This window comes from Diorhabda sublineata, chromosome 2 (genome assembly GCF_026230105.1).
Source record: "Diorhabda sublineata isolate icDioSubl1.1 chromosome 2, icDioSubl1.1, whole genome shotgun sequence".
NCBI lineage: Eukaryota > Metazoa > Arthropoda > Insecta > Coleoptera > Chrysomelidae > Diorhabda > Diorhabda sublineata.
In genome coordinates this window covers 11024896-11047112 of record NC_079475.1, presented here as the reverse complement: position 1 = coordinate 11047112, position 22217 = coordinate 11024896, and the positions used below count along the sequence as shown (strand labels likewise).

Below are 22217 nucleotides of genomic sequence, written 5' to 3'. Positions count from 1 at the left end.
CTTGACAACATTGGAATTGCTGGTTTAAACTAATATTTGTCTTTATTTTTCAACGTAAAATATGGATTCGCATCACTCCATCAACGGTAGTTGGTCTGATCTTGAAGTATGAGTTAGCTAAAGATTGTAAGGTCGATATTTCTATTTTTTGGAATCTATTTACATTATATGACGATGAATAAATAAAATTCAAAATTTTCATTATTTTCAATCATGTTTTGGCTTACTTTGCAAAATTTTCTTTGTATACATTCAAGTCTTAAATATATTAAATAATTCTCATTGTGAATATTTTTATCTGGTTATTGAAAACTAAAAATTTTTTATACTTATAACTATTACAATCTCAATTTTCTCTTCCAGATATAAATTATTGCTGATTTATTTCTACACTTACATATAAAATATGTCAACCAAAACTGAGCTCTGAACATTATGTTATACACCATTAGACTGTCTAAAAAAATATTTATAGCCTGCCACTTTTTAAAATACAATTCTCAACGTTTTTCAGAATTTTTGATTAAGTTGGAATTTCTGGAACTGTTGACATTCATTCTGAACACACTGTTTACACCAACACTCACAATTACATGATATGAGCGTTTCGATAACCAAGCTACCGTCTTCAGAGATTCAAGTTTACCTTTTTAATGATTAGAAACTTCTCAATGCACCATATATAAATGTCACTATTCAAAAATACCAGTACATCCTAAATTAATTATACATTAATGTGAAAACTTGAATTTCTGACGCAGAAAAAAATATTTTTTCTATGTATAATAATCTTTTATATTGTCAATAATAAAGATACTTTACTCTTGAGCAATTATCACAATTTTTGATAAATCAGGTATATTGTGATGCCTTCACGACAGCTTCTTAATATTTAGTTCATGGAGAGAATCCTAGCAGAACAACAGAGCTATAATGGAAACTATAGAGGAAGAGAAGACGACAAGTAAAAGAATACCACAGAAAATAAAACAAACAAAAAGGGACGAATTAGAATCTAAGAAAAATAAATTAAAAAGAAAAACTAAGCTAAGTAAAAAATGGTACAGACTGATACAGATGAAGACAACCAACAGTATGAAGAGCAAAAAAGAATAAGGAAGATGTGTAGAACAAATAAAAGAAAAAGAATGGAAAAAAAGATAAGGCGTATAAAAGAAAACGTTGTGAATAAAGAAATTTAATAAAGTGCAAGCTAAGCAGAGGATCATGATTCAAAGATGGGAAGAGAAATATTAAACGAGGGAATACTGGAAATGATATAGTGGCAAAAGAACAGTAAATCCCCGGTAGAAAAATAAATATAATCAGAATTAATCTGTGGAAATTATAGGGTCATTATGTGTAGTAGAAGGACAAGGACCTCCAAATATTTTCAACTAACAGATTTAAAGGACTATACACACATATCCGTGACTGGACGGCACCGTAGCCTCCGTGATAAATTTTTCTTTGCCATTTACACATTACCGTACATTTCCGTGTCGATGTTCTTCAGTGATCAAACGTGTCTGCTCGAGTTATCTCAGTTTTCTCTCCACAATGAATTTCAGTACAGAAAACTTCGCAGTAATTGCATTAATTTTATAAGAAGAAAAAGAAGACACTGGGTTTATCCCATATGGACGATTCGAGGCGTGGAAGGAGAGTTTGTGACTTTGTATAGAGGCTTGGTGGACGACGAATGTAAATTTTATTCATATTCAATTATCGTCTGAGCCGTGCCAGAAGGGTTTCGGAAAATGACTGGAATCTTGAGTCAAAAATTCATTATACAACAGACGAATTCAGTCATTATCTGTAAACGAAAACAATTATGAAAGGTACAAGGTTGCACTAGTCATCAGTGGAGATATTCCGGTTTCTTCTTATTCAAGTACCATACATTTTGCAGCGTGTAGGTATTCTCTTGTCCAAAACTTCTAATCTATTATCTGAATGCACCCCTTTTCTGCACGACGAAAAATTGTTGGCGCACCCTGAATGCCACACCAGTCTTATATTCCGTAGCGAGGAATGTTGTTTACGCCCTGGTCCTCTCCTTTCTCGTCTGTATGAGCTTAAAAGTTGAATATGTAGGTCCGGATACGATACGACTACAGTCCTGTAAACTCAGCACTAAAGAATTTGTCTCACAAAGACGGAAATGCCACCAAACACGCCTTTCAAATTAGAAGCATCAGTTCCTTGGCAAAATCAAGTTATTGTTGGCCGAAATCAACGTCGTTTCTCACATCCTTACTTGAAAGTTAGTTAGTATTTACTATTTCGTATAATGTATTTGTATTTTGTAATAAACAAGTAAATTTTGTAAGATAATAAATTTAAATACTCACCATCGACATTCATTTTGAAATCTATTTCCTGTTTAGGTATTTGGGGTCCTTTATATTGTAAAGAACTAGATGAGAAGCAAATCGTTCATATTACAAAAATGAGGTAGACACAGAAAACATTGAAAAGTGAATAGAGCAAACTCTAAACTGAAAATATCGGCGAGGATGTATTTCTTATTTTCACGGTGGATACCGAAAGAACACTGATAGTCACGCTGCCCTTTGAACACACCCTTAAGTTTACTAAGAATTTCATCAGCCGATATTTTTTTCCACTGAAGGCACTGATATATGTGGATGGACTTTTATAACCCTCACACTATATTATATTTAGTGACCCCTGACAACACGATAATCATTGAGTACATTGATAGCACTGTAGACAACTACATGTGTGTGTCTATGTCTATTTGCTGATTGTCATACATACAACAATAGTTATTTACGTAACTAGTTATGAAAAGAGCAATATTGTTCAACAAACGTAATATTTGCCAAAACGAATGCCAGGAAGAGTTTCTGGTTAATTCTGAGTCGCCTATAAGTCGAGGTTGCTCCGTTCCATCCTAAGGGTATGCTTGGGAGCGGAGCTACAATAGTGCGAGCAATACTCTAAAAATGGACGGATCTGGGCCTTACAGAGGATTAGAAGCTGTTGAGGAGTATCTAGCTCTTTGGTCTTAACGATTTTGTGATACTACCTTAGCTAATAATTATTACAAACCTGGAACCTGGGTTTTTGCTGCGTTAAACTCAATCAGATTACTTCCACCTCACTCCAGCATGTTTTCAAAATCGGTATTGATGGAGATGATTTGTTGCTACTTACGGATTTGAGTGTTAGTCGAGTTTATTTGGGTGACTGGTTTGAACAACACCAGAGTGCTATCTTGGCGAAGCTATAGAGAGGGTTAGCAGATTTATCTAGTAGATTGTTATTGTACAGGAGAAAGAGCGTAGGTGACGAAATGCATCACTGGGGAACACCAACGTTGACCTCAAACCTTTCTGAGGCGTATCCATCGATAATGACCTGGATGGAATGGTCTTTGAGGAAGCTACTAAGCCAATCGATGAGTGAGGACGGACAAACCGTACGATCTTGATTTATTTTGAAAAGTTGTCATGTCAACCCCAATTCTTTGGTGCCAGTAGCTGGCCTTTTTGGCTCAAAGTTAGCTGTTTTAAATCTTCTTTTGACTGTTCAGCTACTCCTCGTGTTTCTGTGAGCTCTTGTTGCATCCATTTTCAGGTAGAATACAATTTGGTGTTCAGCTTTTTTGCATGTGACTCGCATTGATTTTTTTGCTCATGAGAGTATCTAATTCCATTACAATCTAAATAAATAAGGTGAAACTCCTCGACATAACTAGTTAATAAGAGAGGATGGCAAACCGTACGATCTTTATTTATTTATAAGATTGGCATGAAAATAATTGCTCAATATTAAGAGGTTTTATAGATTGGAAAGTGTTTTTGCGTAATATTTCATTTATTCATTATGAACGATTAATTAAAGTAACTGTGAATTATTAAAATCTTATTATTGGTGAGGATGGCAGTCATAAATTGTGTTTGTTTACTTTAACGAAGCTCTTAATAAAATAAAAAGAGAAGCAGAAAAAAAAGAAGAATCAGTTGCTCGTACTATAAAAGCAAAGGGCCATAAATTGTGAAAGAGAAAAACAACAGTATAGATTGCTAACTTCAGCGTAGATATTTGACATTTTTAAATTGATCGAGGAATACATCGGGTCCGTTTTATAGAATTTTAAAAACCCCTTGAAAACAATGGTATAACAAATGTGAAATTATGAAAATGTGTAGATTAGAATAATTATTGTGCTTCAATATAAAGATTAAAGTTAGTAGTGGTTTTTGTTAAAATCCTTGCAAAATGGAAACCCAGTACTTAACCAAGGAACACCTAATTGGATTTGATAATTACAAGGTTAGTTAAATTTTAACTTAGTTATTATCACTACATCTAAAGTACATTATTTTTAAAGATGCATATAATTCAGGAAATAATGATAATTACACATTACTAGTAATGTTAATAAATAATTGATGCGGTATGTTTTTAGAGTTTATGTAAAAAAATGTTGGAAATATTTATATCTTGAATACAGAGATATTTATTATTTAATTATTGATTTTCTCTTAAATCAAAAATGTTATTTTTAAATTTATAGCAATGTGATACATATACAAAATGTATTTCCCATTAGTTTTGATCATGAAAAGTAAGCAAAAACAATGTTATTGATGATATCAAATAATATTAATTAAAACACGACATTTTTATATTCAAAAAACCTGTAAATACTATGTAGTAGGTAATTGTGACTCAAGTATGTAGGAAATTGTCTATTGTTCAAAATTTGATAAAACAAATCAGCAACATGATTAGATTAACAGCAATGCACAAATTAACAGATTTACAAACGATTACTTATGATATATCTGGAATTGACTTCTTTTAAGATAGTAGAAGTTTGATATTAGGCATTTTTAAACTTAAATAACACAAAATTTTTTATCATTACTAGGTTTCCCTTATGTATATGAACCATTTACAAAAATTTCTTTGTATTTGACTCTGATTCAGGGATATTTGATTTATTTTTTTTTATAGTCTGTTATTCCATGTTTTGTGCTTAAAATTTTATTTATCTAGGAGATCTATTGTTATAAGATTTGTCTATGTTATTGAGCAATCTAGCAAATTGTAAAAATCAATTGCTGTAGGGTGAACAAATGCTTTTGTCGTAAATTTGTGTGTGGTTTGTGAACTTATTTGATTGTTTTAGACCTAATTATTACCAGAATTATTGTGAAATTGCTTCTTAAAGAGTTACTAATAAAAGAAGTGCGAAATTTCCTTCCAGAAACGTGACTTTATCATATTTTTTCTACTAAGTAATTTTTTACTAAGTGTGGGCAATGAGTGAATAAAATATATTGGAAACTTTTGTAAAATAAGCAGGATTCTGTTTAAAGCTCTTTCCATCTAATAAAAAATGCTTAATTCTACCTAAAGCTTTTAGTTTGACCTTGTACCTTCCAACTGTCACTGAATTATCACTTTGCAACTTTAAAAAGTATTTATTCATGTGTAAGAAACATAATTGCAACAGTGGAAACGTTGCTTTGTTGGTTTTATCCACTATGCAGTCTTTTGCTCAGTGTAGACAAGCGGTGAATATAAACTAAACCGCAAGGATATATTCAGCTGCCACGGGGTTATCACTTTGCAATCTACTTACGTCGGATAAACTTGAACGCAAAAGTGGAAATTAACATCTGAAGAACTCCCATAATTTAAATACAAAATGATACAAGTGCCCTAAATTTTGTAAATTACTTGAATGTTTACTTGCAGGCTTATTAACAAAAAACTGCAAAAATAATCAGTTGCAGCGGTATTAGCTTCACTGAAACAGAAAATATTACAAAACTGGCCGGAACATTACTGTGAATGGCGAGCGCTACCGTGTGATGGTTGACGATTTTTTTTTTTACCAAAATGGAAGAGTTGGACATGTCTGGTATGTGATTTCAACAAGACGGTGCCACATGCCACAAGGCACGCGAAACAATGGCCAAATTGAGAGCCGCCTTCAGTGAACAGTTCATCTCACGTTTGGAGCCCGTCAATTGGCCATCTAGATCGTGTGATTTAACGATTTCAGACATCTCCTGTGGGGCCATGCTAAGGCTAATGTATATGGGGATAAACCAGCAACGATTGACGCACTGGGAGCCAATATTAAAGCATTTATCCGTGAAATACCGGCTGATATGTTGAAGAGAGTGTGCCAAAATTGAATCTTGCGCATGGTATGTCTAAAGCGGAGCCGCGGCCAATATTTGTATGAAATCATCTTTAAACATTAAATTGTACTGATCGTTCTATCGATTCCAATCAATTTTTTCAAATTATTTGTGTTTTTTTTTTAAATTCAAATCCTACACCTCTTAAAAAATAACTGATTACTTTTTATCTAATTTATAAAGTGGTTTGTAATTGAATACACGCTGGAGAAGACATTCTTCGTTTATTTTTGTATTCATATTAAATCACAAGACGGCTCAATTAAACTTAACCTCAAAGAACGAAAAACTGGTGCAACAGCGCATTTTCAAGCATGGTTCTCAAAGCTGAGGGCAAAATTCGTTGGAAATGGGCAAATTTTATGTCGAAGTGTGTGCCACTCCCGCGAATTGCATGTTTTCAATTAGTTTCAATCAGCCGCTTCTACTCATATCAAAATTTAATATTTTTATATATTTGCCCGAAAATTCCTGTTATTATAATAGAGCGGCAATATCCTCTCAATAAATAGCCATAAATTTACGACTTTTGGGTCTTATCCAATACATAGTATATATACCATACCTGAAATAACGGCACAATATTTTTAGAAAAAAATAGTATATTTTTGAAAAAATCACGTAGGGATATAGTTATGCCCATTAGTTTATATTTTATTTGTATATTATTATTTTAATTTCAAATTTACACGATCGTCCAGAAAATTATTACAAAATCATATTAATTTTAAATCAGTAAATACGCGTCACTAAGAGAATATGTTTTGAAAAGATAAAAAGGCCAAAAGATCTAGTGAGTTGTCCGATAACAACAATGTATATTTGTAGTGAATAATATTTCGTAAAATATTATTTATTAACAAATTGTTCCAATTTTAATGTTAATTAATCGGGGTTGCCAACATCGGACTACAAAGATCCAGGACATCAAATCAACAAATATTATGATTAATAAAAATACAAAAAAATAACAAATTAACCAAAGAAAACTGGATAAAGTGCAGTATTTTCTTCATTCTTCATCAGTCACCATTTTTTCCACTGATATTTTTTTGCTACGTGCATCATTTATCAAGCCCCTATATTGTTTAGAAGAAATCAGTGCAACTCATCTCTAAATTTAACGTTATGAGAAGTTGGGGTCTTATGTAGTGGTTTCTGGACTTTGTCCATTTGAACTTCATATTAGAAAATACCTTCTCAACATCGACGTTAGAAAGAAGGATACTCAGTACGCAGGACACAAAGATTTTTAGCGCATCCACATTAGCTTGAAACGGCGTTATGCACCATATTCGTCAGATTTAACTCCCTAGGGTTATTTTTTGTTGACTTGACTCAGACTTGAAAAAATGGTTCTATGGTCAAAGATTTTCTAACAATGAAAAGGTAGTTGATGGCTATTTTGAAGAGCTCGGTGGTCAAAAATTAACGATTCTTATTATAAAAAGGGTATCGAACTTATTGAATATGGCTGGGAAAAGTGTATGGAGCTAAAAGGAGGTTACGTTGACCAGGTACTTCTGGTCAGTGGCAGCTTTTAAAAGAGATATTGTCGCTGAAGACAAAATATCTAAATAGTGTCATATATTGTCATAAAAAATTTGGAAATCGGAAACTGCACTTCAAAAAACGTCTACATCTACTTGATTCTTGACCATCCTCAGATTAGAACCAAACTTCTTCGCTAGCAATAATTTTTTCTTTTAAACGTTTCATAGTTGTAAAGAGTTCAGTAATTCAAATAATGTATTTTCAAAGATAAAGTATATAATTTAGACACGTTTTATAGTCTAATATTCCACTGATCGATTCTGCAGCTATCTGTTTATTTGATGAAACCAAAAGCTAGTACAGACTATAAAAGTTGACCGAATACACAAGTAATCAAGTTATCAAAATATTGATAGTGGAGATTGTTAAAAACCCACATACCATTGACTGGTATATCATTATTTATTGATTATTGTGTCTATCAATGCTGTTCTGATATAGCAAAACATGACCATAAAATTTTTTATCAACTTTTATCAATAATCTGTAAACTAAAGTTACAATAATAAAAACTTTGTTAACATTAGAATAAAATTATTATCGTTCGACCGTTTGTTTAAAAATTATGCACCAGTCATTTTTAAACAATAAAAATGCAAATAAATAAAATTAGACGATGTAGACAATTCAAATACCTAGGAACATACCATGGAACAACAAAAGACGTTATAAGAAATAGAGTGCGACAAGGAAAAAAAGTTACACAAATTCTGAACTCGTTGCTGTGGTCAGAAAAAATTAAACTAAACACGAAAATGACAATATACAAAGTCATTCTGAAACCTATTTCATCATATGGATGTGAGTGCTGGTAACTAACAAATAGACAAGAGAAAAATATAGAGGCTGTGGAGAAAAAGATTGTACAGGATATCCAGAACAAAAGAAGAACAGACCGAGTATACACGACTTCAGAGAGATTACAGACTAAGCAACTGCTCTGGTAAGGACATGTAATGAGGATGGAGCAGAACAGGTGGTCGAAGAAAACATTGATGTATCCATCGCAGACTAAAAGGAGACGAGGACGACTCTTAAAGACCTGGAAGGAAAGATTGAACAAAAAAAACAGAGCTATCTAGGGAAACGAATGATAGATAGAAAACTGTGCCATGTATTTTGGATGAAAGTTTTTTGTCTACAGTAAGAAAAAATCATAAGTTTTTTGTACAAGTAAGAAAAATTATATTTTTCTCCTTCCTTCATTGTAAACAACTGTTTTGAAGGACGTAAGTACTAAAAAAGTATCAATTGTCTTTGAGAACTTACCACCATTGGGTGGTAATTAGTGCCATATAAAACGTGTATCCTATTTACTCAAAAAACACCCTATATTCATTAAGTTTCAACTACGAACATAGAAAATATCTTTACTCTTTTATTTCAGCTACAACTCCATACTATGATTTATAAACATATTATGTGATATGAACATTATAATCTGTAAGCCCTTCTACCACTTAATGGTATAGGATGTTGATGGTTGGCAATTTTCCTCCATTCATTCCTATTATGAGCCAGCTTCTTTCCAGTTTATTCCTCGTTCATTCAATATTTCTGTTATAACTTTATCCCACGTTTTTCTTAGTCTACCTCTATTTTCCAATTTTCGCTTTCCATATTCTTTTAAAAGGTCGTTCTTCATTCATACGTTGTAAGTATCGTCACCATTTTAGTTGTCTTTCTTTTAGATATGGCGGTAGTTGCTTGAAAAATACCACCATATTAGAAAGAACACAATCTATACAGTTCGAAGACGCCACGTTGTTAAGTATTATAGTATAGTAAGTTTTAATTGAATTTTTAAACATAGAAAAAATTGGTAATCGTTATGTGATCCGACACTTCTATTTGAAAGGCGTTAGCTCAACCAATATAAAAGCTAAAATAGATTCTATTTTGGCCGTACGATGCGAACACCAGTGGTCGATCAAATGAGGTGACGATTCCAGACATGTTGAAGAAAATCCACGAAGCGATACTGGATGATCGTCAACTGAAGTGCGCCAGCTAGCAGACTTAGTAGGCATTTCAAAAAGTCGCATATAAAATGGTTTACTCATATTGGAACAAAAACAGCGTCGTGAAGATGTTTCCATCGAGTGTTTGGCAATGTTTCATAACCATGGATGAAACGTAGGTCCATCACTTCACATCCGATTCAAAAGAACAATCAAAACAGTGGACTGAAAAGGGAGAACCTATTCCAAAGAATGTAAACATCGTTACATCTGCAGGCAAGGTCATTGCGTCGAATTTTTGGGTTGCGCGTGGAATAATTTTCATTGATTATCTTGAGGAAGGAAATCGGCGAGTATTATGCGAACTTATTGCAACGTTTGAGCCGCTTTTGGCTGAGAAGAAAGTATATTTCATCCAGACAATGCTCTAGCTTACACATCCGTAATCGCAGTGGCCTAAGTCAATAAATTAAAGTTTGAATTGCTACGTCATGCTCCCTATTCGCGATATTTAGCCAAAGATTCTTATACTAAAAAGGGTATCGAACTTCATGAACATCTCTGGGAAAAGTATATGGAGCTAAAAAGAGATAACGTTGAAAAATAAATATATTATTTTCCAAAATTTTTGTCTTTTCTTTGTTGGGTCAGGTACTTCTGGGACCGTCCTCGTATAGACATTCCTCGGGTGATATTTCTGATATTTCTCTTTAAAGTTGAATAACATCCAAACGTGTTAGTTTATCGAAAAATTGTAAGAGAGCTTTTTTGTACAGCTTTCAATTTTATTTAAGAGAATAATTCGATCAACCCTTTCCGATGAACCATTAAAGAGTTATAAAATTCTAAACTCAAAAAATAAGTTTTCCCATGTCAATCATACAAGAAAATGAAATGTATCATGCGGGATCTCTTAATATTAAGGACTGAGGCTTTCACATAATTATTTTTTATCATTTCCAACAATGTTTTCGATATATTCAAGAAAAAAAATAGTAGATTTTATGAATTAGTCTATTATTCCTATAATTAAACTTTTTTGTTTCAGTACAATTGTATTGACACTGGTATATTAAGTATATATGTTATGCATCCCTTTTGGAATTGGGTAGTTCAGGTAAGTTTTTTTCTATAATTTTTATGTCTTCCCTCCTTGTACGATACAATGTGGCTCAACGAAAACGTACCGGAAAGTGTATGTAACTAGTAGAAAAATGTTTTGAAGATAAACAAGTTAAACAACTTTTTATGGAGTTTTCACAATTATTTAATTGGTGGTGTAAAGATTTGTTTCTTATAGTAATAATAAGATTAATATGTAGTGAAATAATATCAAAATCTTCATTTTTTTATCGACCAAAAAAAGTATTGGAATTATTCTAAGTCTTTCGGTACTTTTTTCTTCGCTTTCTAGCCGTAAATTGCTACTAAACAGAAAGACATATTCCAATGGGAACAAAATCAGATATCAGTATCAAATTATCCATGGTTTTGCCTCCGGATTGAACGATTCTTTGGAGCCGGTTCTCCCTTTCAAGTCAATTATTTTCATTATTTTTTTCTTTCGGGTAAAGGTAAACTGATAGACCCACGTTTCATCCAAAGTAGAAATTACGTTGAAAAATAAATAGAATTTTTGTGTTTTCTTTGTTAGACGAGGTACTTTGGGATCGTCCTCGCATGTATCTTTGGTTTTTTTTTTGTTTTAGTTCTGTCCTAGATCAATAGCTCCCAATTTACTAACATTTACTGGATTTCTGTTTACTGTGGTAACGTATATATATTTCGCTGTGGTCGACTATAACTTCTACGCTTCGGATCCAGATCATCCAGAGGTAGAATCACTTGGAAAATGGCCTTTTATGATTGCAGCAATATTATTATTCATCGCTTACACGTTAGGTAATTATTTTTCAAATTTACTAAATTTTTATTTTTATTTCAAATAAAGACAATTAATAAAAACAACTTGATAAATTTCATCATAATAGAATGTTATTAATTATAATTATTTTAATTGTTGAAAATTGTGAAAAATAGAGGTAAACTTCGTGAAAATACGTCCGATGTACATCCATACGATATCATTCGTTTTTTGCAAATAAAAAATTATAAACCATTATTATTATTATTTTCAAAAACGATTAACAACAAAAAAGAAGTCTTGAAGAAAATAAAATTCTCATAAAAAACAGTCTGATATCTTCTTATTCTAGACTTTTATATCTGTGGCTTGGTTCTAAAAGGGTCAATGTCAATTTTTTCAAATTTTCTATTATTTTATCAAAAGACAATCGCAGCTAGAGGAGGTCGAGAAATTGCATTATGTCTGTACGCGGTTTTAAAGCAAATCCCAGTCGACATTGAAAAAGTCAATTTTTTCAGTGATTCGTACCCAGGACAAAATCAAAATATTTTTGTTGCTTAGATGTTTTTATTCCTAACTAAAGATATTATCTAGCAAAGGTAGGAAAATAGTAATGAATCACAAGTTTCTCGAAACAGGGCACACCCACATGGAGGCAGACTCAGTGCATGCATTAATAGAGAAGACAAGGAAAAGAACAAATGCTCTCATTGAACTTCCTTGTGACTGGGCATTTTATATACTTTTACTTCGAAATGCAAAGAAAAAACACAAATTAAGTTCGAAAATCGTAAAGATTTGATAAAAAATCGTAAAAACAAACGTCGAATTGTCGAATAAAATAAATCGTCAAGATTTGGTGAAAAACGTAAAAACAAACGTTGAATCACGTGAATCGTTAAGACTTGGTGATAATAATGTACAAACAGATGTTGAATCACGTAAATCGCCTACTTTTGGTTAAAATAACGTAAAAATGTATGTTAAATCACGTAAATCGTCAAGATTTGATAAAAATAACGTAAAAATGTATGTTAAATCACGTAAATCGTCAAGATTTGATAAAAATAACGTAAAAATAGATGTTACATCACGTAAATCGTCAATATTTGGTGAAAATAACGTATAAACATATGTTGAATCACGTAAATCGCCTACTTTTGGTAAAAATAATGTAAAAATAGATGTTAAATCACGAAAATCGTTGATACTTGGTGATAATAACATACAAACAGATGTTAAATCACGTAAATCGTTGATACTTGGTGATAATAACATACAAACAGATGTTGAATCACGTAAATCGTCAAGATTTGGTGAAAAAACGTAAAAACAGACGTTGAATCACATGAATCGTCGAGACTTGGTGATAATAACGTATAAACATGTTAAATCACGTAAATCGCCTACTTTTGGTGAAAATAACGTAAAAATATATGTTATAAATCACGTAAATCGTTGATACTTGGTGATAATAACATACAAACAGATGTTAAATCACGTGAATCGTTGAGACTTGGTGATAATAATGTACAAACAGATGTTGAATCACGTAAATCGCCTACTTTTGGTTAAAATAACGTAAAAATATATGTTAAATCACGTAAATCGTCAAGATTTAATAAAAATAACGTAAAAATAGATGTTACATCACGTAAATCGTCAATATTTGGTGAAAATAACGTATAAACATATGTTGAATCACGTAAATCGCCTACTTTTGGTAAAAATAATGTAAAAATAGATGTTAAATCACGAAAATCGTTGATACTTGGTGATAATAACATACAAACAGATGTTAAATCACGTAAATCGTTGATACTTGGTGATAATAACATACAAACAGATGTTGAATCACGTAAATCGTCAAGATTTGGTGAAAAAACGTAAAAACAGACGTTGAATCACATGAATCGTCGAGACTTGGTGATAATAACGTATAAACATGTTAAATCACGTAAATCGCCTACTTTTGGTGAAAATAACGTAAAAATATATGTTATAAATCACGTAAATCGTTGAGACTTGGTGATAATAACATATAAACAGATGTTCAATCACGTAAATCGTCAAGATTTGGTAATAATAACGTAAAAATAGACGTTGAATCACGTAAATCATCGTTTGTACAAAAAAAAAGTCAATACTACCAGCGAGCCAGTTAATTGGACCAAAATCAAATGGATGCAATTTCTTTAGGACAAACCAAATAAAATCCCGTACAAAATTTCTTTTGGAAATGACGAGCAATTCAAAACAATAAGTTTAGTGAAAAAAGATACCGAAACATTCTACCAACACCGATTATTATTTCATTTTATGACCCATATCAAACAACCCATTACCATTGAGAAATGAAAAACTTAAGACTTAATGCACTACATTCAGTCGAATAGTTGCATATTTTATAATGCATTACTGGATAAATTGACGAGTTCATCAGATGTTGTAGATACATTTTCAGATTATGATGAAGATGAATAAGAAAATTATAAAAATCAGAATCCCAAAAATGTACTTTAAACAGTACTTTATGTGAATAAAATTGTTGAAATCAGATGTTTTTTCCCTTTTAACTGCCTTATGGATCCTCATTAAAAAGGGCCAATGTCATAATATTTACATAGAATAGTAACAGGTTAAAAAATTTCATATGATAAAATAATGTTTCTTTACATTAACAATAAAGAAATACAAAAAATAATAGTGGGAATATTAGTATAAGAAAGTTATAGCATTCTAAAAAATCTCAAATATCTTTCAACGCCTTTTTCTCGGAACTAGCATTTTTGACTTTGGCTCTTTTAGAACCAAGCTGGATGAACTTTGATGTTAGATTGCCACCGTCTCACAACTAACAAGTTCATAAACTAGTTTGCAAAGACTTTGTTTCAATGTATATATATAAATAACCGGTTAATAGTTTTTGTTCACTATACAGTTTGGTTGATAAACAACAAATTAAATTCATTATTCATCGATGTAATTCCCTCTCGCTTTTATTATTTCGATATAAAATATTGGTATTATCTGTAACAACCTCCACAAATAATCGTCGTCTATTTCGTTTCACTGGAATTGCACAACTCACAACAACTCAATTGGGTTGAAGTCGGGCGACTTTGACGGACAAATGCTTTCAGTACATTTTTCTTTTCTAATTCTTTTAAATACTCTTTGCGGAATGCTTGGGACCGTTGTAATGTGGAAGATAAATTTTCTGCCAATCACGCGCTGGCCAAAACTTACTACATTTTCCTTCAATATTTTTTATAGCTTTCTTTCTCCAATTTTTACCAGGTCTTCATTCGCCGGTCCTCTAAAACATTATAGAGATTACACATGGATCTAACATCCATTCTTCTTTTGACCTTCCCACAAATACTCTTCTCTTAGACTCGAAAAATTCAAATTTCGAGTTATCACTCCATAAAACTCCCTCCCATTCTTCATGCGTCAAAATTTCATGTTCTTTAGCCCACTACAACCTCTTGACGTCTTAAAAGAAGTTTCTTTACTGCCACCCTTCTTAAAAGGCCAGCTTCTTTCAAACTATTTTTTACTAAACGTAAATCTTCAGCGGTTGTGGTTTTTCGAAGCCTCCTTGGACGTTTTTTCTTGCCAAAGCTCCTGTTGGAGAAACTATGAAGACTTGAGATTAATGCAAGAGTTTTAAAACTTGCACGTCTGAATTTTCGAGAACGAAAACAATTTGTATACAAAAAGATGTCTTGGTCGGAAAGGGATCAGAGTATTAAGTAGTACTATTTTTTTGTAGATGGTATAGATGGAAAACAAGCTAGAAAAACTGGTACCAGTGGCCCGTTAGGGGAATTGTTTGACCATGGATTGGATTCTTATACAGCTGGTCTCATTCCTGGAGCAATGTATTCCATTTTTAGCCGCGGCTCCAGATATAGTATAGTTCCTTTCAGAATGTTTTTTACCATGTGGAATGTTATGATGAATTTTTATATGACTCATTTTGAAAAATACAATACCGGAGTGATGTTCTTGCCTTGGGGATACGATTTCTCTATGTGGGGAACAATAATAACATTTCTAATAGCGGGGGTAAGTTTCTGTAGTTGATTTTTTTTATTCAAGTATTTTTCTTAAGTCTATAGTCTGCAATTTTATAAAATTATTATATATTTCCAAATTTTTCGTAGTTTCGTTTCTTTTTGACATAGTTATCGTTTTTCGTTTTCTCCCATCTCTATTCTTTTTACTTTAATTGAATACCCAAGTAGTTTTTTTGTGTCAGCCAATCATATACTATAACAATGAGACGAAAAGTTGCTTTTATTTTATTTCGTTACTTTTATATTTCTTTTGGTTCAAACTTTATATCGTTACCGTTTTTTTTTGTTGATATAAACTTTTCATCTAACTAATTGTTTCATTTTAAATATTACATTCAATATGTAGTGTGATCGAGAGATAGATGACGCTGTCATTGCCAACTCCAAATGACGTTTACGAAGCCAACCTTAAAAAGACTAAGTGTAAAATAACATGACATTTCGGCTAGTCAGAAAAAAGTAACAGCCATTTGAAGTGAAGCAACTTTTGTTATTTTCAAAACATCTTCTTGTGTTAATTTATCATTGCTTCTTGAAGGAAAAAAACTGTACAAGCACAGCAATGGCTTCAAAAATGTTATCCAGACCCTACTCCATCGAAAAGAACCGTTTGTTAATGGTTTGATGAATTTAAACGTGGTCGTACGTACACCTATGATGGTGAACGTTCTGGTCAGGTGGTTACTGGTAAAAGGTCCACAAATTGGTTATATCTAATCATAAATTGAAATTGCGTGAGATAGCTAGATATTGAAAGACAGTATGTTTACAATTATGCATAAATATTTGACAATGAAAAACATTTTTCCAGAGTGGGTGCTGCGTTTACTTACAATCGATCAACGACAAAAACGTACTGATGTTTCAGTCATGTTTACACATAATAAATCATATTTTTTGCATCGATATGTGACAACGGATGAAACATAGATCCACCAAATCACTCCGGAATCAAAATAATTATCATCTGATGGACTGAGACCAGTGAACCACGTCAGAAGCTTGTAAAAGCACAATCAGCTGAGAAGGTTATGGCTTCAGTAATTTGGAATGCGCATGTAATATTGTTCATCGATTATCTCCAAACGGTAGAGACAATTAATATCGAATACTACATAGAGTTGTATCACCGTTTTACCAAGTCAATGGCAACGATTGTTAAATTTAATGAAATTACTCTTCAAATTGTATCCACGTCCACCATATAGTACAGATCTGGTCCCCAGTGACAACTGATTAAAAAAAATGTTCGACATCAAGAAATTCAGCTCAAATGCTGAAACTGAAGCTTATTTTGAGGCAAAAGACAAATCCTTTTACAAGTGTATGATGAGTGATGTGTTAAGACCTTAGACAACAGGAACTAAATTAGAACCCTCCAATATGGTGTTATATTATGAATACGAAGTATGCTAAAATTTTGTGTCATCATATAAAACAGAAATATTTATTTATTAAAGAAATTGTGAAAATAATTGATCGAATTACTTAACAATTTATTTCAGATTTTTGGGGCCGAATTTTGGCAGTTTCAAATAGGCAATTGGACAGCTGGAAACATGTTAGAGATGCTCCTCTATATTTCTTCTCTAATATCAAATGTACCTGTAATATCATACAATATTTACTTGTCTTACAAAAATAAAACTGGAAAAATGAGACCATTCACTGATGCTGTTCGACCGCTCATGTCCGTAGGGGCATTCTTCTCTATAACGCTTCTGTGGGTTTTATACTCTCCCAGCAATATTGTTGAAACAGATCCTAGAGCATTATTTTTTCTTTTGGGAACCGTTTTTTCAAATATATCTGTAAGTATAATCATTTGAAAATATTTTAATAATTATTTACGATGTGATTGTTGGAAGTGAGTGAACAATATAAAATTATTTATAACACTAATGTCATTCAATGTTTTTTGTACAACTGCCAAAATGCTACCCTTTAAATATCGTAGTTGTCCAATTTTTACATTTGGTTAGTGACTGCTTAATGTTTGTCGATTGTGGAATAATAAGTGTTGATTTGGTTGTTTTATTTGTTTCACAAACTAAAAATTATTCTTGCTGTTGAAGGGTAGTTTCCGCATTGCAATAAACCCGTACCAATCACAATATGATAAGCTTGTCATGATAAAGTGCCAAATTTCAACTAAACGAAGTAAATAGGGTGATCAATTTTTGACACAAGAATACTTTGATTACATTGTTCAGTAAGTTTTCCCGCACCCCATTTAAAAATAAAAAAATAAAAACAAACAAAAAAAATTTGTGTGTGTGTCAGCTCCGTCGCACGACTGGAGTTTACTCCTTAAGTTCGATAGTCTAACCAGACACAAAAAGAGTTTATTTAACTTAAAAAAGATTGGTTGATTGCCAGAATATTTTGGGCTTCCTTCATTAATTTTTTTTTAATATGTAAGCTCGCTGTCTCTCGGCTGGAGTTTTTGGAGGTTTAGATTTTTTCCTAGTCAAAAAATATAAAAAAAAAATTAGAAAATTTATAAATGCATAATTATAAAAATTTTAACCGACTTGATAAAAAATTAATAAAAAAAGGTTTTTATAAACATTTTTTTTAAATTATTATAATTAATTTTTTATTTAAAATATAATATCTTAATAATTAACAAAAATGGTTATAAAAAAATAATTATGTCACTAAATCTTTTACATACAATAATAAATAGTACATGAAAATTATTTAAATAAGCTGAAAAATAACTTTTCGAAAGAAAATTATATAAAAATATTATTATAATGAAAAAATATTGTCGATTTTTCTGATAATATTATCGAATTATTGACTACAGTTGTTAATATTTAAAAATTATTTATAAAATAAATCATAATAACGTGGAAGAATTTATAGACATCGACAAAAAAATTAATTTTTGGTTAGGTTAGAAATTTTCTATTTTATGTGGATGCGCTCGATAATTCATATTGGGTTGATTATCTAATTTTATGTCTGGTTTTCAAATATATATTTATATGAACTACATCGATAATTATTAAAATATTTAATAAATACAAATTGCACATGCTCATACATATAATACATGAATTATAACGTACCTTGCAACCACGTGTTTGTTAGATGTTCCGGGAATATCACCTACACCTCTTTTTGCCATAGTTATTTGAAAATACTTTCAGTTCACTTTAGCGGAACACAATGATAATAAAACTTCACAATGACAGCAATATAAGTGTGTTGACACTGACAAATTAGAAAGTTGCGCATCATAGGATGCGCACCAAAAACGTAACAAGGTCATTCATCGATAGATTTTACTCCTCACATTTTTCTCATACCGGGCCCTTTATATATGCAAATCGATTCTTAAGGAGTAAACTCCAAAAATCCCCAAACCGAGAAAAACCGTTTTAACTTATTAGAGCTCTCTTTTCGTTTTCTTTTGGCAAATGTCGTTCGCATTTCCTCCTTTTCAGCAAGGACAGCGAACACAACCCCATGCAACCTTCACAACCCCTGCAGAGGAGCAACTCCTATGTCAGGGCCATCTCCCTTATCCTACCTAAAAATTTTCCAACGAATCTCTCAAGTTTTTATTTGGTAAATATTAATATCAATTTTTTTTTAAGAAAAATTAGATAATTTACCATTTTTTCTTGTCATCTAAAATAAATATATAAACATGTACGTTACGTTAATTTAGCTCTGCCATTGGTAGACCTCCTTCGATTTTTTTAATGCGCAGTAGACCACGGATCTCAAAAGGTTGATCATCCCTATAATACGACATTTAAATTTTGAACTGGCAACAGGGATTATTAATAACTAAAAATAAATACCATCACCTTGTAAAATTAGATACCTATTGATTTTCATGGAAATATTATACAATTTTTATAATTTTCGATGACTATGTACTATATTTAAAACAATAGTGTTTCTAATAATGTAACAACAACAAAAAGTTTAGTAGTCCTGGATAAAATATAGTATTCTACTCGCGTATAACGAGTTATTATTGACTCGGTGATTAATGCCACTCCCTAGCGTTCGAGGTAGTACACCTCACCTCGTGAATAATAACCTTCAATATACACTCGTGAATAACGCACGTGTACAATCACTTTTAACACTGTCGGCTGTCATTAAAAGTGTAAATTTTATCCGTCATGTATAAAGTATAGTATTCTACTCGCGTACAACGAGTTATTGTTAACTCGGTGATTTATGCCACTCCCTAGCGTTCGTGGTAGTAAACCTGACCTCGTGTATAATAACCTTCAATATACACTCGTGAATAATATACAAATTAACACGCTTGTATGTTAAAAAATACTTATAACACTATCGGCTGTCATTAAAAGTGTAACTTTTAGCCGACGTGGATAAAGTATAGTATTCTACTCGCGTACAACGATCCATTATTCATTGAATCATTAATGCCACTAGCTAGCGTTCGTAGTAGTAATGTTGAATAATAACCTTCATTATACACTCGTTAATAATATACAAATTAACACGCTCGCACGTAAGTAATCACTTTTGACACTGTCAGTTGTCATTAAAAGTGTAACTTTTAATAGAAGTTATACAAAATATTTATTTATGATATGAGTGTTAATATTGATGTTTCATTTAGTGTAATGAGCGAAACAAATTGATACAATTTCACGATAGTCCCTTCTTTTTTTTAGTGTCGATTGATCGTCGCTCAAATGAGTAATACAACCTGTGATGCTTTCAATTTACTCCTGATTCCCACTTTCGTTGTAACAGCAGTGTCAATTTTAACCCAGTGGTCGCATTTGGAACTACTATTATTATATTGCTTGTGTGTAGTTACGTCGGTGGCTCATATACATTATGGAACGTGTGTGGTGAGTATATAAAACAGCATATGAGGGCGTTTACTGTCAAAAAATACGTGGTTGATTCAAATATAAAGCGGAATAAACGCGCGAAAACTTCAGTGTTATAAAAGTGGCTGCACTGGATCTCAGACTAGTCTGTTACAAAGCATAGAAAACAACACAGAACATACCAAATAAGAAGGTCAAATTGCATCTAAATTTCAGAAACACAAATTTAGTTCCGCCACTTACTAATAGTGACGCTAGTGTAATAAAAATGTGTCATTACTGTCAATTGTCAAGATAAATAATCATTTGTTTAAATTCCCTAAACGCTTTTCTGATGTGTGTTCTAAGTAGGAAGAATTTTGTGAAATTCAATGGTCAATATCAAAATATGGATTGTGTGAAAAGCATTTTCTGGTAAGTGATCTAATAAATTTCAATAGAAAATCTGCTACTGTTATTTCTTTTTATGAATATCACAGTTACGTAGACGAAAATATATGTAAATATTATTTTGTAAATAAACTTGTCCCAGTTCTAAGATGTTTTTTATTGTGAATTCGGGAAACTGCTAAATCGGAACTGTATGGAAATGCCGTAAATTTAAATGAACCGCGAAAATAAATTAGTTCATCCTACCATCGAGGGCATTGGCATCGAAAATCCGCCATGTTATCTTTACTGAATAACAACTCTCTGGATCTCTGCTTAGGGTATGTTCTGTGGAAAACCTCGTTTTTAGTGTATTATTATAACCATGAACGAGAAATCGTTTTTTGAGTGAGTGCCTCTCCAAAACGCAAATGTATAAATGGTGTTTCGTTTTCCGAAAATGCCAAAAGTCACCCTTGTCACTTGCGCGTCTCCTCACAACATGTTAAAATATAAAAAACACCAAAATGTAACTAGACGGTACCACTAAGTACTCGCCAATGAACCAACTAATTTTTAAATTTCCTTCAAACGCCCAGCCCTTAATTTGACAATAGATTAATAGAAAATGTTCCGCGCCAACTGTTCCTAAATTCGTTCGTTCGTATAGTAACATGTGAATATGTGAGGTCGGTATTACTATAAATTTTATTAACTATTAAAAAATTAATTATTGTTTTGTTTTTAGGTGAGACAAATGTGTCGACACTTTAAGGTCAACTGTTTCACGATAAAAAAACAGTCTGATTGACTATTGATCGACAACGCATGATTGGAATCAAGTGTTGTCTCTCGGATGTGCAACAAACATTAGGTGTTGTTTTTTTTTTCAAACATTATTATTTAATTAAATTTGAGTGTATCGAATGACCTAGTCTTTGTATTTGGCCATAGTCAATAGTCGAGCTGCAGACCAGACTACAAAAACATACCCGATGATGAACAATTATAATGTAATTTAAATCTTCGTAATATATGGCCAGTTAACTAATTATTGGAGTTTTTATTAAGAGGGTCCTCTAGTTTCCCGGCTGTTTTTTTTTAATTATTATTGTTTTTGCATAACATTTATTAACGTTTACATAAGCTTTCAAAATATAAAATAAACGTTATAGTGGAAAGAAATCAAGTGAAATAAGTGCCTGACGGTGACCAAGATTGCGGCGGTCCTGCTTATTCGAAATTAAAAAACCAAACTGCATTTTAATCTTCATATTTACGGTAGAGTGAATTCTAAATTCAAAAATTGACTTCTTTATACACTTTTGAAAATTACATTCATGTTTTACTCA

At 31.9% G+C, this 22217-nt stretch overlaps 1 protein-coding gene across 1 annotated transcript; it reads left to right on the top strand.

Annotated features, from left to right (window-relative positions):
• The first annotated feature begins 3990 nt into the window (after positions 1–3990).
• Positions 3991–21917, top strand: LOC130440827 (ethanolaminephosphotransferase 1). Its single transcript, XM_056774183.1, has 7 exons — positions 3991–4305; positions 10755–10823; positions 11416–11608; positions 15352–15647; positions 17164–17469; positions 20332–20514; positions 21614–21917. The coding sequence occupies exons 1-7, from the start codon at positions 4252–4254 to the stop codon at positions 21674–21676; spliced, it is 1164 nt and encodes a 387-aa protein (XP_056630161.1). The 5' UTR covers positions 3991–4251; the 3' UTR covers positions 21677–21917.
• The last annotated feature ends 300 nt before the right edge of the window (positions 21918–22217 follow it).